Source organism: Piliocolobus tephrosceles, chromosome 11, assembly GCF_002776525.5.
Source record: "Piliocolobus tephrosceles isolate RC106 chromosome 11, ASM277652v3, whole genome shotgun sequence".
Classification (NCBI taxonomy): domain Eukaryota; kingdom Metazoa; phylum Chordata; class Mammalia; order Primates; family Cercopithecidae; genus Piliocolobus; species Piliocolobus tephrosceles.
The window spans coordinates 113,702,695-113,728,128 of NC_045444.1; the positions used below are offsets into that span (position 1 = coordinate 113,702,695).

Consider the following 25,434-nt stretch of genomic DNA (forward strand, 5'->3'; position numbering starts at 1 on the left):
AGTTTGCATCCTTTGTAGGGACATGGATGCAGCTGGAAACCATCATGCTTAGCAAACTATCACAAGAAGAGAAAACCAAACACCGCATGTTCTCACTCATAGGTGGGAACTGAACAATGAGATCACTTGGACTCGGGAAGGGGAACATCACACACTGGGGCCTATCATGGGGAGGGGGGAGGGGGGAGGGATTGCACTGGGGAGTTATACCTGATATAAATGATGAATTGATGGGTGCTGACGAGTTGATGGGTGCAGCACACCAACATGGCACAAGTATACATATGTAACAAACCTGCATGTTATGCGCATGTACCCTAGAACTTAAAGTATAATAATAAAAAAAAAAAGGAGCATTAAAGTTTAAAAGTCCAGAAAGACAAGATTAAAATTATTTAGTCAAGACATGACTTCACGACCCCAAATATTTGGGAGGAAAATTGCAATAAGTTAGTCTTCTAGAAATACCAAATATGCAACTTTGAGGAGACTATAGAATTTCCTTCTCAGTCAGTTACTTTCTCTTTTTTAATTTCAATAGCTTACGGGGGAACAGGTGGTGTTTGGTTACATGGATAAGTTCTTCAGTGGTGATTTCTGAGATTTTGATGCACCCATCACTCGATCAGTGTACACGGTGCCCAATGTGTAGTCTTAAATCCCTCACCCCACTTTTACCCTTCCCCTAATTCCCTAAATCCATTGTATCATTCTTATGCCTTTATGTACTCATAGCTTAGCTTAGCTCTCACTTCTAAGTGAGAATATGCGATGTTTGGTTTTCCATTCCTGAGTTACATCACTTAGAATAATGGTCTCCAATTCCATCCAGATTGCTGCAAATGCCATTATTTCATTCTTTTCTTTCTTTCTTTTTTTTCTTTACGGAGTTTCGCTCTTGTCACCCAGGTTTGAGTGCAATGGCGTGATCTCTGCCTCCCAGGTTCAAGCGATTCTCCTGCCTCAGCTTCCCAAGTAGCTGGGATTACAGATGCCCACCACCATGCCTGGCTAATTTTTGTATTTTTAGTAGAGAAGGGGGTTTTGCCATGTTGGCCAGGCTGGTCTCGAACTCCTGACCTCAGGTGATCTGCCCGCCTGGGCCTCCCAAAGTGCTGGGATTGCAGGCATGAGCCACTGTGCCCAGACTATTCCATTCCTTTTTATGGCTGAGTAGTATTCCATAGTATATATACCACGTTGTCTTTATCCACTCATTGATTGATGGGCATCTGGGCTGGTTCCAGATGTTTGCAATTGCGAATAGTCCTGTTATAAATATGAGTGTGCAAGTGTCTTTTTCGTATAATGACTTACTTTCCTCTGGGTAGATACCCAGTACTTTCCATTCCTATAAATTACAATGTATATAAACATGATGAGTGTCAAATGATGAATGTCTCAAAATTACTATGTGCTCCCTTCCTGGAATGACAGCAAGACCTACTGCCCAAGACTAAGGAAAGATACTCAGTTAAAGATACTCTTGTTTGTTTGTGTGGGTTTTTGTTTTGTTTTGTTTTGGTTTGGTTGTATAAATAGAATTCTCCACCTTAGGAATATCTAGCATTTCTTTTTTATTTTCCCTACTAACCACCCAGTATATCTCCTAGATGTGCCTGGCCTCTGCTATCAACATATTTTCTGGAGAAAGCAAATTAATTTTCAGTTAATATTAACCTGAAGAAAAAATAATAAAGCAAAGGATTAATGTATAACCATAAAATATGTAGCATGTATGTCAAAACACATTTTTTTTTCTTTTTTGGAACAGAGTCTCACTCTGTCACCCTGACTGGAGTGCAGTGGAATGATCTCAGCTCACTGCAACCTCCACCTCCTGGGTTCAAGCCATTCTCCTGCCTCAGCCTCTGGAGTAGCTGGAATTACAGGAGCCCACCACCACAAGGCTAATTTTTATATTTTTTAGTAGAAACGGGGTTTCACCAGGTTGGCCAGGTTGGCCTCAAACTCCTGACCTCAAATGACCTGCCTGTCTTGGCCTCCCAAAGTGCTGGGATTACAGGCATGAGCCACTGTGCCCAGCCAAAACACATTTTAAGTCTATTATTTGAAACTATTTCTTTATTTATTCCTCTGCTGGCAGATAAAAGTTTTACAAATTTGATGTCCACTGTAGCTAGTACGTGCATAGGTGTGAGGGCTGGGGGGTAAGTATGTCACAGTGACTACTTAGGTAGGATAAGGTATGTCTAACTCACGGCTGAATGTTTTGTTTTGGTTTTGGTTTTATAAGAAAGAACATTCTGTTGTTCAAAACATTTGAGAATAAAAAAAAGAAAGAACATTCTGATACTAGTTGTTCTCCTTAAAGATGCATAATGGGTATTGATCCTCTTCTCAGTCTTAAACATTATTTAAGTCAAAGAAAACCTTAATATCACCTATAGAATATATTGCATATTAATCTACGCAAATATATGTAAGGTTGGTGCAAAAGTTATTGTGGCTTTTGCCATTGAAAGTAATGGCAAAAAAAAAAAATCGTCCAAGTAATGGAACCAACCAAATACCCTGTGTTCTACATAAGAGGTATATATACATTAGACACATATACACATATGCATATATGAACATTATGTAGAACCTAAGAATTTGCCAGTATCTGACCACTTTCTACCTATGACAGCTGCAATTTCTTATGATTCAATTAGATAGTATCCTGAAAAAAAAGGATAGCTGACTTTGTCATTTCCATATATAAATTATTAGGTTGGTACAAAGGTAATTAAAAGTGATGACAAAAACTGCCATTACTTTAATACTTAAAATTCCCAAGTACAATACAAATGATGTATTCTTATCTGACATTTCTCCCTTATGCAACATGTTCTCAGTTTTCTGCTTTATTTCTATTGATATATTGATGTGTTCTGATATATGGATATATTGCTACAAGGTCACCTGGCTCCTAACGGATAGTGTCCAATACTCAAAGAACAGAGAAATGCATTTGCTTTTACCCTGCCCGTTGGGATTTATTCAGCTGTTTCTAAACAAAACACTTTCTCTTTCCCTCTTCCTAGGGCTGTGTCTGTAAAGACAAAGGCCAGTGCTTCTGTGACGGGGTCAAAGGGGAGAAGGTAAAAACAAAACCTAATACTGCTTGTTTACACTGTAAAGCTCTACAAGGTAAAACTCACCTTCTTCTTTCATCTGTAGCAGAAAGATCAGCAGTATGTTGTTACATTTCCCAAATCCAATGTTAAAGTAATTGTATATAAACATTAACCTAAAAAAAAAGAAAAGAAAAAAAATGTCATCTAGGAAGCTTCAGATACCTTGTATATACAACGGCAATTAAATTACAACTCTCTTGGTCTGTAAAGAATAAGTAGCAAATGCGAGAGAAAAACAAAATTTATGACAAGTCTCCATATGTATACACTATTTACAATGTTGCTAAACACAAGAGAAGAACTGAAAACAAATTGATTCATTCACTTTGACAGAAAATAAACATTGAAATCCACAGATTTCTGTCCTGCAGCATTGGTTCAAGTTCGCCCCCTGGTGGAGAAATCCCACAGCAGCGCGTGGTTGAGGCAAAACTTCAGCAGAGGGAAGTAGCTCCATTGCAGAATTCAAGAAAAAAAGGAATGCCGTGAAATCTCATTAATTCGCTCCATTAACTTGCAATTTGTGATAATTAAGATGAGGCAGAACTAAAGTTTTTTTCTTTGTTTACCAAACTCTTTCCTCAGAGACACTAATTAATTGTTCAACAATATTGAAGGATGACTATTTTAAAATATTTTAAGAACATATTTAAAGCTCTTTATCTAAACTAATTTCTATATAATGTGTATGCTAATTATAATAATTATACTTATTTTAAATTATTTCATAATTCACATGTAGTTGGATTTAGGTTTTTTCTTGAATATGTGAATGTGTTAAAATTCAGGTTCCCATTGAGAAGCACTTTCTCTGTGATTCTCCTTGCATTCAAGAAGCATTTATTGAGTTTCTACTATTTGCAAGATGCTATTCTAGGGTGTATAAAAGTAACCGAGTAGCGAGAGGGGTCTAGTACATTCTTTTATTTCTCTTCTTATTGAGTGTGTGTGCACACACATAATGTAAAATAGCTGACTTGTTCTTTTTTGTTTTAATTTGCCAATTGTGTAACTAAATTGACCCAATTAACCAAATCAGCCGGTGGCCTTTACTTTTGAAGAGTACAGTCGGCCCTCCTTATCCAGGCGCTCTGAATCGTCAAATTCAACCAATGGCATATTGACAATACTTGTGGGGGGGATAATAAAAATAACAGTACAACAATAAAAGATAATACAAATGAAAAAATGCAGTATAACAACTATTTGCAAAGCATCTGCATTGTATTAGGTATTATAAGTCACCTAGAGATTCAAAGTATATGGAAGGCTGTTCTAGGTTATATGCAAATACTATGCCATTTTGTGTAAGAGACTTAAGGATCCACAGGTTTTCGTGTGGGGGGAAGGTCGTGGAACCAATGCCCCACCGACACTGAGGGACAAATGTAATTCCAAGATATACATCCATGGGAAGATTATTTGTTGGTAGAACCCTGTCAAGCCTTGGGCTTCAAATACTTTCACTCACTTTTACTAGGTACTTTCCCCTAATATTATCCGACTCTTCCTAAAACATTACTGAGCTCACACCTTTTTGGTTATGCCACCCTTGCTACCTCTCCTGCATCTCCCACACAAATAGCAGATTACTAACTCCTGTGTATTAAAGGGCTGAGACTCATAACCTGCCTGGTGGCATTCTTTCAAGCTACATAGTAATTATGCACACTCCCCAAACACCTTCTTGCACCTGACCCTCACTGTCTCTCCATCCCACAACAAACACTCCACTAACCTTGAAGCTTCTTCCTGGGCTTTCCCTTTCATTTTTTATGCCTTCTCAGTTAAACTCTGCTCTACATAGCCCTACCGTGGGGGAAAGTCAAGTTTCTACAAGACCAAGAGCCACCACTTTCAAGCCTATAGACAAATACCGACAACTGGTAGCTTTCTGGTTACCTACACAGTCACTCCTGAGTGCTAATTATGCATTTTTTAATCCAAGGAAAAAATACACAGAGTCATCATGAAGTCATAAACAAGAGAACATAATGGTTATTGGTGTGTTTATTGTTGGACAGTTGCTGTTCTGTGTTTCTCACCTTGCTTTGGTTTTAACAGGGGGAGAGAGGCTTTCCTGGACCCCCTGGTTCTCCTGGCCAGAAAGGATTCACAGGTCCTGAAGGCTTGCTTGGACCACAGGGACCCAAGGTATGTCATCCTGCAAGCTTGGAAAATCCCCAACCCACCTAACCCTCTTCATGCCTACTCCCTGGGCTGTTGCAAACCTGGAGAGAATTCCACATCTTAGCCAACTGCTAGGTGCATGGCGAACTCCTGGTCCCCAGTATTAGCTGGCCACATAGAACCACAACCTGTTCCAAGACTATTGCAAATGATCATCATTAGCTTCAATCTGTGGCTCAAATTCATCTCCATCTCCCTCCCTAATCTACACAGTGTCTACATCTGCGTCTGTTCCCACCTCTATTCCTCCTACAGTGAAAAATGAGAGCTCTTTTCCCTTCTAGTCAAGACCTGTCCAACCACCTGTGCCCCCATCCTTGGAATTCCTTGTTCCACGAGGTGCCTCCCCTCTCTCCAGACATTCCAGCTTTTCTTTTGTTATTTGCTTTTCTCTTTCAGTTCTTACACATGCAACTGTTTTCCCATCATAATACAAAACTTCCTCTCCATCTTTTAGGTCTTTGCCCAAATGATTGCTGTGTTTTCCCTGACTTTCCTTTCTCTGTCAAACTTCTTAAAAGAATAGTCAAACATGCTGCCTGTAGTTCATCTACTATTCAATCCTTAGTAATAATTTGCCTGCTACCACCTCTCCTCTGAAAACACTCCAGCAAAGATCACCAATGGCCTTCAAGTGGCCAATGCCAATACATACTTTTGTGTCTTTATCTGACCTGAACCCCTCTGCTTAGTTTCAAATTATGTGGATCGCTCTCCCCTCCTTGAAACACTTGTCTATCTTTGTTTCTGTATTTCTCCTGTCTCTCCATCCTTCTCTTCCTGCTCTTTGTTTCTGTATTTCCCCTGTCTCTCCATCCTTCCCTTCCTTGTCTGTATTTCTCCTGTCTCTCCATCTTTCCCTTCCTTCATGGGTTTCTCTTTTCCTTCTGGTCCCTTAAATATCCAGAGTCTACGACCCTTCACACTCATCACACATTCTTATCCTAAAGTCTGTGATACAGCAAAGGCCTTTGTTTAAATAAATACCCTAGAGGATTTACTAAATAACTGCATAACCACTGGATTTGCTGAGTGCTCTTTCCTGCTGTGGACATTAGCTAGACTTAAGCCTGGCTTCTCACGCACCCACCATTCATTCCCCTGACTACTGACCTCCAGCAGGCTATAAACCAACTAATGAGCTATGAAAAATAATTACAGTTGATCTGCACAGGGTCTTTTAAAAATTTCATAATATATTAGAATATGTAGTACAGGCTGGACGCAGTGGCTCATGCCTGTAATCCCATCGCTCTGGGAGGCTGAGGCAGGAGGATCACTTGAGCCCACAAGTTTGAGGCCAACCTGGGCAACATAAGGAGACCCAGTTTCTACCAAAACTACAAAAATTAGCCAGGTGTGGTGGCATATGCCTGTGGTCTCAGCTACTCAGGAGGCTGAGGTGGGAGGATTGCTTGAGCCCCGGAGGCTACAGCACTCCAGTCTGGGTAACAGAGTGAGACCCTGTCAAAAAAAATTTTTTTAAACCATACATATATATGTATTAGAATAATGTATGGAATATGTAAATGATAATCAAAATCAAAGCCATCCAACTGCATATGTACTCTGTGCCAGGCATTGGGCAATTTATTTCTCCCTGGATCTCATTTACTCCTCACATTGATCCCACAAATCATGACTGTGGTGACTTAATTACCTCCACTACGTGGAGGTAATTCATGGATGAGAAAACGGACACAGAGCACTCGAGTAATTTTTCCTGGGTCATGGAGATCACAGGGAACAAAATCAGAGTTCAAACCTGGTTTGACATTGTGTTGGGGGTTTTCCTCACACCAAACAATTCTCCAACTCTCTGGAGGCCAACTGGGTACCCAACAATTCAGTTATGACATTAAATACGTGGGGTTAGTCCAGACCCCATCGGGTAAGGGCTCAGTCCTACAAGACTGTCCCTGCTTCAGGACTAGTCATAAGTAGTGGGTCCTCAGTTACCCGTAATTCCGTCCAACTTGGCTACAAATAAATCAGGGGTTCCCATGACCCCCACCTCCGGTTTGATAATTTGCTAAACAGCCTCATAGAACTCATGGGAATATTTACCAGTTTATTATAAAGGATATGAATGAGAGATGAAGAGATACATCGGAGGAGGCCCAGAAGGGTCCCAAGTGCAGGAGTTTCTGTCACCATGGAGTTGAGATGCATTACCCTCCTGGAAGGTGAATGTTCACCCACCCAGAAGCTCTCTGAACATCATGCTTCAGGGATTCTTATGGAGGTGTCATAATGTGGGCAGGATCAATTATAAACTCAATCTCTAGCTCTGCTTTCCTCACTGAAGGGTGCAGCTGGAGCTGAAAGTTTCAAGCTTCTAATCATGGCTTGGTCTTTCTGATGACCGGTCCCACCTGGGAGCCCACCAAGAGTCGCCTCCTTAGAACAAAAGACACTTCTATCACCCAGGATATTCCAAGTGAGGTCAAACACCAAATATTAGAACAAAAGATGATCTTTACTCCCCTATCATTCAGAATATTAGAAGGATTTTTAGGAGCTCTGTGTCAGGAACCAAACGCATAGAACAAATATGTATTTCTTATGTCATATACATGATGCCAGAATCAAACTCTTGAAACCACACCCACAGCTTACATGTAAAACGCAAAAGCTTGCTGTTTTCCAGTAATTCTGCCATTTCCCTGTCTACCATATTCATGTATGCTTCATTTTGTCCATTTCTACTTCTGATCCTAATTTTGAAAAAGTCATTCGGATTCTGGGCAGAAACTGAACATTGACTTCCTCTGGGGCATGGACCCAGGTTTTCTTCCATTTCTATTGGTAGAACGAGTTGGCCACTTCAACCCTGGACTTAGATCAGCCTAATGCCAATTCCTTTTTTTTAAAAAATTGTTATCTATAGCCTACTCTGTTTCATTCTCTTCAGCATTTCTTTAGAGGTGCTGAAATTCATTAAAATAGTCAAAAACACATGGCACTTAGTATGGGTTATATGAGTGCAGGCATTCCAGAAAATTAATCCAGAAAACCTGAGTGCCGTGTTGTCACAGATTCATATTTTAAAGCATATAAGGCTTACAGATATATATTAATAGCTACAAAAGATAATACAATCAAAGACAGATAATTAGAGAATATGAAAACCTGACCAAAAGATGTTTTAGATTTACAAGATTTCTATCTTAATTTTAAATATTTTCTGCATGAAAAAAGTTTACAATGAGAAAGTAAAACCTGCAAGTAAAACCTTCTGCTTTCTGTATCATAAGAATAGAATTCTGTAGGGAAGAGGAATGTCCTTGCCCTTGAACACAGCCACGCACCCCGGAATTCCACCATAGATGGGAGAGACTGACTTTGGCCTGGACAGGGCAATCTCAGAGGATTCTGTAACAACCCTTTTCTCAAATAATAACAATAAAATTAAAAACCAAAACAAACTGAAACTCTCTGGAATGATGAAAATGGCTTTTGGACAATGAAACTTTCACACTACATGGCCTAGCTGAAACAGTCACCATTTAAGGTTATTCTCCAAGAAACAGGACGTCAAACTGAATGCATTACATGCCCAAAGCAAGTTTCTCTCTGGTTCAGGCAGTCCTTACTTGGCTATTTATTTCCTTGTGCATGTCAGGCACATTTTGTTAATAGAGTGTTTCTTGTGTACAGAAATACTGGCTGCCATTCTCATCCACCAGTGTAGTTGTGTCATTCATTTTTATCAGACCTCAGCAGCTGTGAGGCTAATTAGGACTTTTGCAGCAGCTCTTCACAGATTTTAAAGTGCCCAAGAATCACTAAGGAATCATGTTAAAAATGCAGATTCTGGGTCAATAGTCTGGGAGGTGAGGCAGATCTAAGATTCTACATTTCTAATAAGCTTCTAGGTAATGCTAAAGTTGCGGGCCCCAAACCCCACTTTGAGTAGCAAGGGTTTGGACGAATTTTTGTCTTTTCTGATAAACAGTTTAGCTCCAATGAAATAAGTGAGCAATTGAATCTTATTAACAATGAAATCATCAGAAGAGCAAAACAGCTTGGCATGTGACTAAGACTGGGTTTCATGTATGGGTTTCTTAGCGCCAAATAATTTTCAGAGTGTTTACTTTTTCTTTTTTTACTTGAATCTAGGGCTCTCCAGGACTTCCAGGACTCACGGGTCCCAAAGGTGTAAGGGTTAGTAGTCCAACCAGTCCATCCTGATCGTTGATGAACTCATTCTTTTTGAAAGATCAGCTTTTCACTGTAAGATTTACACAGATATCAGAAAGGAGTACACTGCGTATGGTTCCATAGATGAAGTTCAAGAACAGGTAAAACTAATCTGTAATGGTAGATGTCAAAGAAGTGGTTACCACATTAGAGGCAAGTGTTAAACCAACAAAGAAAGGCCATGAAGGAACCTCTGGAGTGATAGAGATGCTCTGTGTCTGATGGGATGATGGTATATAAAACTGCACGCAGGTCAACATTCGTCAAGCTGTTCAGTTAAGCTGTTCTCAAAAGACTTGGAGCACTTAATTGTATGCAAATTGTACCTTAGGAATCTATCCAAAAAAGCCAAAACTAATCTTAATGATATCTTTTTAAGAGTGACATAAATGTGAGATTTACAAAAGTTTGTTAAAGCTTTGGTGTTTGTTTTCCCAATCGTTTCAAGCCATTCCCAGTTATAGTTGCAGAAAAAGATTATTGCAATGGCAAATAAATTTATGTTTATATATTGAACATTTTTAAAGTTTTTTTTTTTGTCACCCCCTCCTTTTTTCTATGTCTTCAGGGAGTAACTGGATTGCCAGGATTTTCTGGTTCTCCTGGACTTCCAGTAAGTAATGGGAAAAATCCATAGCTAGAAAATTTAAAAATAAGCTCATTTTAATAAAGATGTTAAAACGGTCATGTGAGAAAATGTGTTCTGATGCATTCCCTACATGAAGAAATAGCACCTTAGGATGGTATATTATATTAGTGTGTGGATTTTTATGTCATATGAGTCAAATTGTACTTCCTGAAATACAAGCAGGACAGGATAGGATAGGGTAGGATAATTAGTAAATTATATAGTAAGTCGGCCCTCCAATTCCACATCCATGGATTCAGCCAACCAACTGTAGACCAAAAATATTTTTAATAATAAAAATTGTACAAACTTAAAAACCATTACAGTATAACAACTATTGACATAGCATTCACATCGTATTAGGTATTATAAGTAATCTAGGGATGACTTTAAGTATACAGGAGGATATGTATAGGTTATGTGCAAATACTATACTATTTTATATAAGAGACTTGAGTATCTATGGATTTTTGTATTCATGGAGGTCCTAGAACTAAACCCCCACAGGTACTGAAGGAAACTATATGTTACAAGCTGATAGAATAGCATAGGATAGAATGAAATGATTGTGTTTAATAGCATAGAATAATAAAATAGTTTCATCTGTGTACACTTTCCTCCTCTTTTTCCCTTCCTTTCTCCCCAGCTTAAAACAGCGTGTTAAGGGACTTTTTTATTTTATGGATAAAAGGCTTTTGCTTTATCTTAAATACCTGCATCTAACTTGATAAGTCTTCATTTTAGTCAGCCTGTTTAGTTTGTTGTTACTGGAATTATACACAAAACCACAATGTACATTTCCTACTTAACCATTTAAATAATCATTTATATTTCAAGAGTTATTTAAATCAGTCCCTCTTTTCCCTTGAGTTCAGTGCTGTTTCTTGGGATGACCCTCCTCATTGAGACTTGTTCTTCTTCCAGGGCACCCCAGGCAATACTGGGCCTTATGGACTTGTTGGTGTACCAGGATGCAATGGTTCTAAGGTAAGTACTTTTCACACAGAAGATGATTAATAATTGTTTTGCTGAATGACTAAATCAAGGTGAAGTGGCAATGAAAGGAAGACAGGCTTCCCTTGAAACATTCCTTTAGACCAGAACCAACAGTACAATTTGGAGCCAGGAAACTTCCTATTTTCTTTCTTCGCATTGCTTGCTTTCTAATTGTCTTTTAAGGGAAGTTCTCCCACAGAAAGAAAACTTGGAGCTCAACTGGTTGTTTTCATCTGAGGCTGTGTATATAAATCAGAAATCAAAGCTTTGAGTGCAGAATTAGTTTTAGAGAAGGAATGACTGAGCTTTTCAGTGTTCACTCACCTCCTTTTGTTTTCGAACTGAGCTCTCCTTTTCTCCAGAATGGTGGCCATGAATGAACTAATTACTCAAGTTTGAAGGAAACAGCAATTAAAAAGTTCTTGGCGCAATTAGACTTTGCCATTTATGCACAATTTGAGAAACAGTATTCTAATCCTGTTTTTAATTAAGATAATGGTTTTTTGGTCTTCAGCCTCATGACCCAGTAGCCATAAGGAATTTGGGTTACTTTGTCTAGATTTACCATTGCAAAGTTAGAAGCGAGAAACAGGAAAAATATCTGAATAGGCTATTCTAGAACAACTAAGAATAATAACAAATTTTGTATGTCTTTTAGGGTGAGCAGGGGTTTCCAGGACTCCCAGGGACACTGGGCTACCGAGGGATCCCGGTAGGTTTGCATTTCTAATCCCCATCAAAGACATAAAGCATAAATAAAAGTGGTCTACTCCATATGGCCATATACACAAATCCGTCATGACTTTAGGGAAGTCTGGGGTAGCCATAGTAGACATTCAACTAATAGTTAGGGAATGGATGAATACATGCATTATGAATGTAGGGTTAGAAGTTGAGACTTTGTTTTGCTTTTGAGACATCCAAGTGGAGATGCATGAGAGGTACGTGGATTCACTGAGAGAAGAGGTTCCAGCTGTTGGTGACTCAAGGAGTCACAGTGAGGAGAACAGGGGCTTAGAACTGAGACTTAGCTCCAGCGGTGATGTTGAGATCAAGGAGAATGAGCCTGTAAAGGAGGAGCAGCCCTGGTGGGAGAAAGAAAACCAGCAGGGGTGTATTATGGAGATCCAGGAAAGACCTACTGTAGTAGAAGGGAGTGGCAGACAGCTGCTGGATGCTGCTGCAAAGTCCAATCAGAGGAGGACTGACATGCTGGCATTGGTTTTAGCAACATCAATATCATGTCTGACCTTAGCAAGGGACAATTCCACGGCAGGATGGAGCAGGGGGCAGATTTGGAACTGAGGAAAGGGTGGGAAATGAAGGAAATGGGAAGTTCCCAGGTGAGATGAAGGAAAAACAGGACAATATGGTGGGAGGTAAAAGATTAAGGGAAGACTTTGCTTTGTAAGCCTGTGGGAGGTGTATGGTGGGGAGAGGATGCAAAACAGGAGAGAGGGCAGAGCAGACCGAGTAGGAGTGTGTGCGTTTGATTTTCCTCTAGTTGTTCATAGGCTGCTTTTTTCCTAGGGTGCTCCTGGTTTGAAAGGACAAAAGGTAAGTCATTGGTGGAATGCTGTCGCTGAAAACCTCTAATTGTACAGATGAAAAAGACTTCTATTAAATAATGAGACTTAAGTCATTACAAATAAGATTTCATAATCCAGACCTTAATCATTCAGAAACAATAATAATTGGGACATGATATTTATTCCTATTAAAAAGCTCCTTCTGGCTCTTGTCATAAAGAGTCTAACAGGTTTTGTATCATTGTTTAAGGAAATAGGGTCTTGGAGAAGAAAACTGACCTCATGCTCAGGGCCCCACATTGCTATTTTTGGTGTCTTGGGAAATGACTTATTACCCCTGCATCTTTCTTCTTTCCACTGTAATTTTTTTTTTTTTTTTTTTTTTTTTTTTTTTTTTTTTTTGAGACAGCGTCTTCCTCTGTTGCCCAGGCTGGAGTGCAGTGGCATATCTCAGCTGACTGCAACCTCCACCTCCTGAGTTCAAGCGTTTCTTCTGTCTCAGCCTCCCAAGTAACTGGGATTACAGGTGCACATCACCACGCCCAGCTAATTCTTGTATTTTTAGTAGAAATGGGGTTTCGCTATGTTGGCCAGGCTGGTCTCGAACTCCTGACCTCATGTGATCTGCCTGTTTTGATCTCCCATAGTGCTGGGATTACAGGCATGTGCCACTGTACTTGGCCCACTGTAAATTTTTGATTTTAGGAAATAGGAAATTGCTTTGAAATCTTCATAATGGAATAATTACAAAATCATAAATCATTTCTCTGAGTATCTATCTTGAAAAGCACTTTTATATTTGAAGAAATATAACTTTGAATAAGCACTTGGAGGGGTTTTGAAAATATAACATTGATGATGTTTGATGAACTTCTTCATTTTCAAGGGTGCTCCTGCTAAAGGAGAAGATATAGAACTTGATGCAAAAGGTGACCCCGGGTTGCCAGGGGCTCCAGGACCCCAGGTACAGCACTTCAGAGAAGGTCCCTATTATTCTCAGTTCTTCACTCTCTCTTTTCGCCTCTCTTTCCTCCATCTCTCTTTTTCCCCATAGGTTCCTCTCACTCTCTTAAGAAGATTTTAAATAGAAATTCCTATTTATTCTATTTACATGTCTGGCCTCATTTCATTTGAAAGCTTTCACCCTATTCTAGAAAACTACATGATGCTGATATGCAAAGATGATTTGAGTATGTTTTTCATCCTCTTCTTCATTCTCAGTCACCAAGCTGGCCTGAATCTAACAGGAATAGTTATGTTCCACTTAATTTGTATTTGTTGAAAATAAGGATAGATTTGTATCACACATTGAATATCATTTAAAACTGTAATTTTAAATAACAGCCCTATTTTAAAATTTGCATAATGATAAAAGGTTTTTATTTAAATGCAACTCTCTCCAGTTGAAGTTGAGATGATAAAGAAAATAAAGTGTTTTTTTATTTAAATGCAACGCTCTCCAGGTGAAGTGTTTGCTTTTCTGACTTATATGTATGTAGCCTGAGTATGATCCAAAAGGGATACAAAGAGTCACAACTGCCTTTGGGTCTGTGTGTGCTTTACTTTGTGATTCAAAACGACCCTTTCATAGACCTAAACCACAAGTGCTAACTTTCAGGTTATAATTATATATAACCAAAACTAACTAGTTATATATATGTGTGTGTTATATATTTACATATATGTTATATTATATATATATATATATATATTTTTTTTTTTTTTTTTTTTTTTTTTTTTTTTTTTGAGAAGGAGTCTGGCTCTATCACCCAGGCTGGAGTGCAGTGGCGCAATCTTGGGTCACTGCAACCTCCGCCTCCCAGATTCAAGCAATTCTCCTGCCTCAGCCTCCTGAGTAGCTGAGATTGCAGGCGCGGGCCACCATGCCTGGCTAATTTTTGTATTTTTCGTAGAGATAGGGTTTCACCATGTTGGCCAGGCTGGTCTGGATCTCCTGACCTCAGGTGATCCACCAACTTCAGCCTCCCAAAGTGCTGGGATTACAGGCGTGAGCCAACACACCCAGCCAATTAACTGGAATTCTTTTAACTTAGTTCAGAATTATATGTAGAAATTCCTGGGTAGAGATGGGATATTTGCCTAAGTGAGTTTGAGTTGAGGCTGTTGAACTCCTGTGTGGTAAGCCATCCAAACTGAGGATGTGAAGTTAGATTAGGAGCTGCAAAAAATGCAGAATGATGCAATTAGGAGCCATTATAGGCTTCTGAGAAGAGATGCAAGATATGGTGGCTCTCGCTTTTTTTGCTTAGAAAACATTTAAGAGTCCAGATGCTGAAGGCAGGGGATCCAGGAAGAAGAGATAATAGTAATCCAAGATATTGACACATTCTTTAAATGTGTATTGATTATCATCTATGTATTAGTCATTGTGATGATGTTGAAGATATAATGATGGTACATTCAATTATACAAGAAATATTTTTTACCTGCCAACTATGTACAAGGGGCTATTTCTAGGCTCTAGGAATACAGCAGGGCACAAATCAGCCAAAATGTAGATTTAAGGCTGGGCACGGTGGCTCACACCTGTAATCCCAGCACTTTGGGAGGCCGAGGCAGGAGGATCACTTGAGGTCAGGAGTTTGAGACCAGCCTGGCTAAAATGGTCAAACTCCATCTCTACTAAAGATACAAAAATTAGCCAGGTGTGGTGACATGCACCTGTAGTCCCAGCTACTTGGGAGGCTGAGGCAGGAGAATCACTTGAACCTGGGAACCAGAGGCTGCAGTCAGCAGAGATCATACCACTGCACTCCAGCCCAAGGACAGAATGAGACTCTGTCTCAAAAAAAAAAAAAAGATAGATAGATAGATAGATAGATAGATAGATAGATAGATAGATAATTTAAAAATTTGATGAACCAGGCATGGTGGCATTTTCCTGTAGTCCCAGCTACTTGGGAAAGCTGAGACGGGAAGGTCTCTTGACCTAGGAGTTATAGACCAGCCTGGGCAACATAGTGAGACCCAGTCTCTTAAAATGTATATATATTGCCTTTATAGAGCTTACATTCTCATGGGGGAAACAAAAAAAGTGTAAATGAGTAACTCTATGGTGTGTGAGTAATAAATGCTAAAAATAAAAATAGTACAGGAAAGCAGGATAGGCAGTGTCTGGGTTGGAAGGTGGGTTACAACTTTGGATAAGCAGGAAGGCTTTACGGAAAGGATGACAATTACATAAAGACAAGAAAAGGAAAAGGGAGTGAGTCATACAGATACCTGGGGAAAGGGGATTCTAGGCAGAGGGAGAGCAGGTGGCAGGCCCTAACGTAGGAGCATGCTTGGCCAAAACGAGAGACAGAGAAAGGAAAAGGGAGGAGAAAAGAGGTGGGAAGAAAGACAAAAGCAAAATTTTGAAACATCTGAAGTAAAGTAACTACTCTGGTCATTTTAGAAACGGTATCGTCCAGATGGTCCTGCCAGCCTGTTACACATGGCAACACACTTTTTGATATTTGTTGTCATTGACTGCAGCCACTGAAAAGGGAGGTGTTAGGCTCTCCTGATTTTATTATTTTAATGCATTTAATTAATGGACATTGTTATTAAGTGAGAAGTAAAGTTAAACTCACTCTTATTCTTCTCTCAATTTCAAGGGTTTGCCAGGCCCTCCAGGTTTTCCTGGGCCTGTTGGCCCACCTGGTCCTCCGGGATTCTTTGTGAGTATCAAGTCATCCTTGCTACAGACTCTGTCAACTAATAGATTCATTATTTATTATTAACAAGTTATTAAAAGAATTTTTCTGGTTGGATGCATTTCCTGCTGTGATTTTCATTTGTGGATTTTTCTAGGGCTTTCCAGGAGCCATGGGACCTAGAGGACCTAAGGTAGACTACCGTTCATATGATGTAACAGCTAGCACACCCTACTCAATCTCAAAGTCAAACCTGGCCTGCTTCTTCATGTGGGTCACTGTTAGGTGCCTCTCTGGAACTCACAAGGATTCCTAGCAGGGAAGAGCATGGCTAGCTGCTCTCACCTCTCTTCTCCTTGCATTTCAGTAACTTGATCCCTGATACAAAGAGTCTTAGTTCAATTTATAAGAAGCTACTTATCAGGAAAAATGCAAGGATTCTTAATCCACAGGTTTTCCATTTCTGATCATCTCACACAGCACATTATCCTCTGAGTTTTTGTAGTGTGCTGCTTCACAAAGCCAACCGGGTCTTATGCTAGTAAGTAAAAGATGACTATTTGTGTGCTCATTACACAGGGTCTTGCATGCGTTTCTGTTAAGACAAGGCCAGGCGCATTGGCTCACGCCTGTAATCCCAGCACTTTGGGAGGCAGAGGCGGGTGGATCACTTGAGGTCAGGAGTTCGAGGCCAGGCTGGCCAACGTGATGAAATCCTGTCTCTACTAAAAATACAAAAATTAGCCAGGAATGGTGACACACGACTGTAATCCCAGCTACTCAGGGGGCTGAGGCAGGAAAATAGCTTGAACCCGGGAGTTGGAGTTTGCAGTGAGCCAATATAGCACCACTGCACTCCAGCTTGGGTGACAGAAAGAGGCTCCATCTAAAACAAACAAACAAAAGCAAACAAACAAAAAACAGAAGTGCAATTGTTAGTTTAATTATAAAAATGTTGAGTGAGGCTGAGCCCCAACAGGAAATTAGTCCTAAGCACAGTGTCTCCTACTATCAGGTAGCCTTTTCTTTCATTATTATTTTTCTTTTTTTTTGAGATGGAGTCTCACTCTGTTGCCCAGGCTGGAGTGCAGTGGTGTGATCTTGGCTCACTGCAACCTCCATCTCCCGGGTTCAAGCAATTCTCCTGCCTCAGCCTCCCAACTAAGTGGAATTACAGGCGTGCAGCACCACTACTGGCTAATTTTTTTTGCATTTTTAGTAGAGACGGGGTCTTACCATGTTGGCCAGGCTGGTCTCGAACTCCCGACCTCAGGTGATCCACTCACCTCAGCCCCCCAAAGTGCTGGAATTACAGGCGTGAACCACTGCGCCTGGCTCGGGTAGCCTTTTATATGAGGTATTTTCTACGATACTTTCATATTTATTAACTCATTGATACACACAAATACACACACACACACACACACACACACACACACGCATGCATGCACGCACCCTGAGAGATGGATAGGTTCTGGTTAAGTGAATTGTCCAATAGACAGTACATGGCAGAGCTGAGGTTTAAAGTGTTTTGATTCCCCTCAGCTTTGGTCTAACAAGGGGAAGATCTGCGTACTCACGGGTGAAAAAGCAAGCAGGTATTAGTTGAAATGATGAATCAGCCATCATTAGTGAAGAAACTATTCGCATTAGACTCAGTCACTAAACTACCAGTGAAGTCGGGTAGCTGGAATTCTATTCTTAGATTCTCTATTACGTATTGAATTTCAGAATCCTGAAATGCAGCTACCCATTCTTATTTTTAAAACAAGAAAACAAGGGCATCAGGAAGTTAAGTAGCCGGCCAGTGGGATCAAAACTAGCTACTGCAGAGCCAGAAAAATATGCCCTGAACTGGGTTCCTTTCCCTCCCCCACACCACTGCGTGTCAGCATTTGCCATGTTAGCTTTCTGCTTAATCCCTTAAGCTTTCTGCACCTCAAGAGCTCCTCCTCTAAAAGAAACATATCAATGCTCTTCTTTAAGAAATAGCTAAACGAATTTATCATTCTAAAATGAAAGTTAAAATATAAATGCTCAGTTACAAATATTGGAACTTTGATGGGTTTAGACTATTTATTCATATTTATTTTTAGAAAATAATTTGGTTTTGTGTTTTCTTACAGGGTCACATGGGTGAAAGAGTGATAGGACAAAAAGGAGAGCGGGTAATTTAAATACTATGTCTTATTAGCAGGCAAGATATTGTATGTCCCAGAGCATATCAGCCTATACCGTTTACTTACTGGCCAAGCAGAAATTGATGGGCCTTCATTTGTTCTATCTTCTCGTATAAGCACTAAAGGGGAAAAGTAGACCTTTCAAATGTAGTAACATTGAAATGGTGATGCTGTTGTTTATTTTCTCACTCCTAAGTGTTTTTGTCTTTAGGGTGTGAAAGGGTTAACAGGACCCCCGGGACCACCAGGAACAGTTATTGTGACCCTAACTGGCCCAGATAACAGAACGGTAATTCTTCAGTTTTATGATTAGGGTTGTGCCTTCCTTCCCGTGTCTAGGACGAAGTCCTCGTGACCCTGTACCTCTTTTACAAGTTCTTGTTATCTAAGCCCAGTTCAGCCCAGCTTCCTCAGCCAGCCAGAACCTCCAGGATTTATTCCTTCCTGTCTTTTACTCATAAATCTTGGAAATATTACATGGGGAAGATCTGAGGCTCCAGCTTGGACAACAGAGTGAGGCTTTATTTTTTTTTTAAAAAAAAAGATACTTAAAAAAAAAGTTTGCAGGTAGTTTCAGTGAGTTTACAGGTATAAAATTTGAAATGTGAGAAATGGAAGGTGTATTGGGTTGTATTAACATAAGGCACATTCATAGTTTGTAAACCCAATTTATTGAACAGATAGAGGATTTGTCTCACTGTTGAATCAGTGAAATCTCATTTCATCCATTTGTAACAATGTTGAACTGTTTCTTTGGCAGGACCTCAAGGGGGAAAAGGGAGACAAGGGAGCCATCGGCGAGCCTGGACCTCCTGGACCCTCAGTAGGTTATTTAAAGTTATATTGTCCCCATAACACACAACGTAGAGCCCTAGTATTTAGTTTGATGTGTGTTTTGTCTTAAGTTTTTTTTTTTTTTTTTTTCAAGAAAGTAAAGGAATAAAAGAATGGCTACTCCACCGGCAGAGCAGCTATTATTTTAAAGTCTTAATATTGGCTAAAATACAATAACATTTGACTGCAGAGATCATGAATACACAAGAGTTATTTTACAGCCACTCCTTGCTGAAATCCTTGCACTGTTGTACATGCATCCAATGCTGCCCATCTTATGACTTATCTTCAGCATCAGCTTTTTTAGCATCTGTTTTTTAATTACTATTCATCAATAAGATTTCTCTTTTAGGTGACTCAGCACTTAAACATGTTTTTAAATGGCAGAATAACCAAAAGGGACAAATTAATAAAAATCAATGTAAGTAAAAAAATCAGTAATTCATAAAACTTGACATAGCTCTGCTTAATACAGGGACTGCCTGGAGAATCATATGGATCTGAAAAGGGTGCTCCTGGAGACCCCGGCCCGCAGGTAAATTTGGAAATTCGGTGTCATGTGCAGTTTTGATTAGTCAGGACTTGGGACTCTTTGGGTTACAGGAACAAGATGCCCAACTCAAATTCGCTCCAGTTAAAAATTTTTGTTCTTTAAGATTTGGGAGGCAGGATTTACCTGCTCAAGTATCTAAGATGTTCAAGGCTAAAACGGGGTTCAAGGACTTCAGAGCCTGGAAAAATAAGGGCATGACTCCCTGTCCATCTCACTTCTGCTTCTCTCTGCATATCAGCCTCATTCTTTCCTCTGGCAGATGATCTTCCATGTCAGGGGAGATGGGGAGAAAGAGTTACGCTGGAGCAGACCACTTCAGGCTGATGGCATTAGAGGAGAAAGAGAGCATCTCTCTCCCTGTGTCCATTTATAAAATCCCAGGGAATTCATCTCATTGGCCCAGCTTGGTCATATCTGTTCTCACTCTGGAAAAAAGGCTGTGACTAAGAGAAAAGGGTACTATGATTGGCCAGGCCAGTGGGGCAGTGGACTACTCAGATTGACAGTGCCATCAGAACCACCCAGAGTGAGGGAAGGGCAGCCCCCACAAAGGATATAGGGCAATCTGTGACCAGAAGTGGGTGGCTGGAAAAACGGAAGCAGCAGGGCCCACTACCCTACCCAGATCCATTTTGGAAAGATTTAAATCCATATATTGTGTTAAATTTCTAAAAGTTATACTTTTGGAAAAGTAAAATCTGTAAAAATTATACATAAGCAAAAAACATATTTTTTTGCCTCAGGAAAAAAATATTCAACGAACATGATTTTTAAATTTTATCAGGAAACGCAAATACCATAAGTCAATCCACGCTGCTGGTTGAGATACCACACTATACCTTTTATACATGTATTTAAATACAGGCACACCTGGAGTCCAAGGAATTACCAATATTTCAAATAAATGAATAAACGGACTGTGAACACCTTCCCTTTTCTAGGCTTCCTTATTTACTTCTCTGCCCAGTGTGATTTTTATTTTCCTTCCAAGCTCAGGATGAACAGCATCAGCTCTAATTTAAGTTTGGCTGTTAATGTCCTTCCTTCCTTCTCTGACTTTCTCTAGTTTCCCATTCTGACTGGCTTCTGCCTTCCCTGGAAAGAGAGGGCCGTTGTGTATTCTGTGGTTAATAGTTTTTCCTTCTAACACCTGGGTGAGGATCTTTACTCAGACTTTTCGTGCCTGAAGTCAAGAGGAGATGATCATATCACTTAAGATTTCCGTATTTGTAAAGTTAGCCATATTTATTAAACTTCATGTTTTTTATTTGTTTTTGCTGTAGGGAAAACCCGGTAAAGACGGCGTTCCTGGCTTCCCTGGAAGTGAGGTATAGACTTGATTTGGTCCATGGAGGTAGTAAAAATGTCAGTCCTACTAGCTGAAGAAGGATTTTTACAAGTCACTAAATAGTTATAAACAAACAAAAAGCGTACAGGTTTTAAACATTGTACTTGGGAATCATAGTTTTACATCTCCACTGTGAAGAGAGATCATCTGAGCACGTTCCTTTGTTTCAGAGGAGTTCAAATTGCACCTGCTCCCCCCAGAAGCAGTTGGCTCCTGTGTCTTCTGACCCATTCCTTTTGTTCTTTTCTTTAGGGAGTCAAGGGCAACAGGGGTTTCCCTGGGTTAGCAGGTGAAGATGGCATTAAGGTAACCCTCTCCCTAATACCCTATTTTTAATAGGTTGGGTTTTGTCTATGCTTTTACTTTTACCTACATCCTGGACCTAAGTACAAGGGATTACAATAACAGGCTTCATTCAAATATGCTACTAGGTCTGTTAAGAAGAAAAGAGAGATGTGGCAACTTAACTTAAACATTTGAAGGGTGTTCTTGAGGAAAAGATATTAAACTTGTGCTGTGTACTTGAAGTTGTCTGACTTAGGACCAGTGAGATTCCAGCTTCCCATGAGGAAGAGGTAGAAAAAGACCTACAATTGTAGGAAGTTTGTGGTTATTTGAGATCAAGCATAGGCTAGAGTTCATGAGTCTCAATCTGAGTCATGATACATTGAAAGCTTGTGGTCAATTAGTTGTGAACTGTATTCTGCACTTCTGACAGTATGTTACAAACATTTTCAAGTCATGTGTAGTCATGTGTTACTTAAAGATAGGGATATGTCCTGAGAAATGCATCATTAGGTGATGTTGTCACTGTGTGAACATCATAGAGTGTACTCACACAAACCTAGATGGCAGAGATTGTTACTCTAGGCTACAAACCTGCATATCATGTTAGTGTACTGAATAACGTAGGCAATTGTAACACAGTGGTGGGTATTTGTGTATCTAAACATAGAAATTGAGTAGTAAAAATATGGTATTATTATCTTATGAGACCACTATCATATACACAGTCCATCATTGACCCAAACATTGTTATGTGGCACATGGCTATATATGTAGGTGTATGTGCAGATTCAAGATTTACCCTTTAACCGTATCACTTCCAGTAGAATTCTGAAACGCCTTCTTGAAGGAAAGGGGGTTGGTTACAGCTGAGACACTTGGAAATTCGTACAACCCACAGTATGATATTCCTGTGCCTCTAACCAGGGTGAGAACACAGGAATGAGAAATGTACATGAACGAGCACTGAAGATGGTGTTGTGAAAGAAACCTGGAGAGCCACCAGGGCAATAGCAACTTCTGTACAACCTTGTAGATAGGATTCCTTACCCAGATACGGGCTCTCCAGGAAAACAGTTTAAAGTCGGTGTCCCTTTAACTTTCATTTGGTTTGTACATGACATCTAAACATCAATATATTGTTCATTTTAACTGTACATCTTGCTTTTTATATGTAAATACTTTGGGTGACCATATTCACAATTTGTAATTGTCTTTCACTGTAGGGACAGAAAGGGGACACTGGCCCTCCAGGATTTCGTGGTCCAGTAAGTGTGATTAAAGACAATATCAATGCTATCTTTGATCAAGTTATTTAAAGTAGCAAGGAAATTTTGAATCAGTGTCTCTCATTAACTGTGTGAGAGAGATTGTAATATTTACCTCGTTATCAAACCAGGGCAGAAAATAGCTGGTCTCTATTTGTCCCTTTGACCATGCATAAATATTTCTATTTGATCCCTGGAAGGTACTAGTGATGCCCATGCTGGGCTATGGAAGAGACGAAAAGCTTTGTCTAAGCAGCCCAGGCCCAAGGTGATCCTGCATTTTCAGGGTAGAGGAGGACAGTGAGGCAACAAGGGATGAAGAAGTCAACTTCTCCTCCCCTGCATCTGGGCCCGGGTCCTGAGCTTTTAGGCAGCAGATGCTAAACTACGGGTTTAATACATGGTCAGCGAAAAGCAATCATTCCAGCCCAAGCTCTGTGTAGCAGGCAGTGCTCCCCTTCCCAGCAGACATGTATATGATGTCAGCTCCTAACTGCAGAACAGCCACATTCTATATTCCGTGACTCTGCAGCTGAAGAAGAGAAGAAAGGGGACCCAGACTCTGAGTGCTGGTGTCCATTCATCTCCTACCTCAAAACACAGTGGTTCTCACATTCAGTGTGCCAAGCAAGGCTGCCATGAATGATCATGCAGGTTAAACAAAATGGCACGTTGTGGCAAAAGGGTCATGAGGGGAAAGAGTGTCCTGTTAAAAATGCAGTTCTCAGACCCCCATGTTCAGTAATGTAACTCAGGAATTGGAGTGGGGCCTGGAAATCTGCATCTTTACACTGAAAGCAAATGATTTGGATGCATAGAGCCCCTGTCTTAGTCTGTTCTGTGCTGCTACAATAGAATACCTGAGACTGAGTAATTTATAAATCACAGAAATTTACTTTCACAGTTCTAGAGGCTGGGAAGTCCAAAATCAAGATGCTGGCCCTTGGTCTGATGAGGGCTTTCTTGGCTGCATCCTCACATGGCAGAAAGCAGAAGGGCAAGCTGGCCTGAGGTTGCTCAAAGCCTCTTTTAATAGGGCCTTAATCCCATTAATGAGGGAGAAACCCTCATGGCCTAATTACCTCCTAAAGGCCCTACCTCATACTTCTATCACATTGATAACACCTGAATATTGGAGGGGGCACACTCAAACTATAACAGTCCCAAAATACTTTGGTAGAGTTCCCAGGAAGATTAAATGAGTTATTTTGTGAAATCACTTAGCACTGTGCCCAGCACTTGGTAGGTGCACGCATATCATTATAGATTTCATGGTGGACATTATTGTTATATTATTAATATAATGCTTTTGTGATTTTATACATACTGCTTAACTACAAGTCTCTTGCTACTTCATCTTAAATAAGTCAACAAAGTGATTGATCCATCTAGCATATTAAAAAAACAAAGAGTTTTTTTAAAACCTTTGATATTTCCACCTTGCTTCCTTCAAGATAACTGTACTGAATGTTAAATGAAATCTATGTTTTCATTACATTTCAGAGGAATTCTTAGCACTCCTCACTGTGTATTTTCTTATATTCAATTCCATATAACTCTGTTTGCAGCTTCTACTAACCTCAAAAGAAGTTCAACTTAGGAAGGAAACGGTTAAGAACACTGGCAGTAGGTCCACTGAGCATGTCAGAAACAATATTCTTCGATTCTTGCAGGCCAAGGGTTCCCTGGAATTTAAAGAAACAATAAATACAGTATTTTTTGATGTGTGGGTTCCATACACTTCCAAAATGGAAATAAGTTCAGTCCACCAGGACCAGCATTTTTGAAAAGTAAAATAGAATAGAATAAAAAGTATCGGGGTTGATCATATGTTGTAAGAATAAGTCATTATTTTGTGAAACTTTCATTTTTCTATACATATGCACACATACATAGGTATGTATGAATGTGTACATATAAATGTGGGTGTGTAACCTGAGTCACATCATAAAATGTATTTCTAATTGAAAGCCCATAGAATATCTGATACTGTGATACCACAAAGGTCTACTTATTTAAATGTTTCCACCTACATTTACATGACTGTCATATACCTGCTAACATGTAAACCTATGAATTCAGGAAAAGAAGGAAGCCATGTTTGGGCCAAAATGAAGCAACTGAAGTAATTATGCTTGGTGAGCTGTCCATAAATAGCTATCCTTTCTCTGTATTCATTTCTTTCTCCTCTAAGACAGAATATTATGACACATACCAGGAAAAGGGAGATGAAGGCATTCCAGGCCCACCAGGGCCCAAAGGAGTTCGTGGCCCACAAGGTAAGAATAAATTTCTTCCCAGAGCATTTGCTGAACATATTTCTGGTTTTCTTTCAAGGTAATAAATGGCATGTGCTTATAGAGTTGACATGGGTGAGGAAAGGGAAGGGAGATCTCTTCATTTTCATAGGGCTGTTATTTTTTGATGTCTTTGATTATCTTTATGTAGCAAAGCATAAAGTTCAAATCTGTCATGGAAACACTTGCTGGAGGGCAGGAGGAGGGAGTACAAGGCATTGGCAATCTCAGTGGGATTATGAAGGGAAAAATGGAGACCCTGAACAAACTCACAGAGATTTGCAAGGGGGAACTGAAACTCCAGTTTCCTGACTCTCGGAACAA

General features: G+C 39.9%; 1 protein-coding gene across 1 annotated transcript in view; it reads left to right on the forward strand.

The window, feature by feature from the left end:
• Positions 1-25,434, forward strand: part of COL4A3 (collagen type IV alpha 3 chain) — a 149,301-nt gene that overhangs the window by 69,350 nt on the left and 54,517 nt on the right. The window contains exons 2-19 of the mRNA XM_023193878.1: positions 3,048-3,104; positions 5,205-5,294; positions 9,453-9,497; positions 10,102-10,146; positions 11,086-11,148; positions 11,816-11,869; positions 12,688-12,714; positions 13,573-13,650; positions 16,307-16,369; positions 16,503-16,538; positions 18,472-18,513; positions 18,737-18,814; positions 19,286-19,348; positions 19,835-19,894; positions 21,196-21,240; positions 21,513-21,566; positions 22,772-22,813; positions 25,008-25,092. Of these exons, the coding sequence (XP_023049646.1) occupies positions 3,048-3,104; positions 5,205-5,294; positions 9,453-9,497; positions 10,102-10,146; positions 11,086-11,148; positions 11,816-11,869; positions 12,688-12,714; positions 13,573-13,650; positions 16,307-16,369; positions 16,503-16,538; positions 18,472-18,513; positions 18,737-18,814; positions 19,286-19,348; positions 19,835-19,894; positions 21,196-21,240; positions 21,513-21,566; positions 22,772-22,813; positions 25,008-25,092 (1,027 nt within the window). The remainder of the gene's footprint in view (positions 1-3,047; positions 3,105-5,204; positions 5,295-9,452; positions 9,498-10,101; positions 10,147-11,085; positions 11,149-11,815; positions 11,870-12,687; positions 12,715-13,572; positions 13,651-16,306; positions 16,370-16,502; positions 16,539-18,471; positions 18,514-18,736; positions 18,815-19,285; positions 19,349-19,834; positions 19,895-21,195; positions 21,241-21,512; positions 21,567-22,771; positions 22,814-25,007; positions 25,093-25,434) is intronic.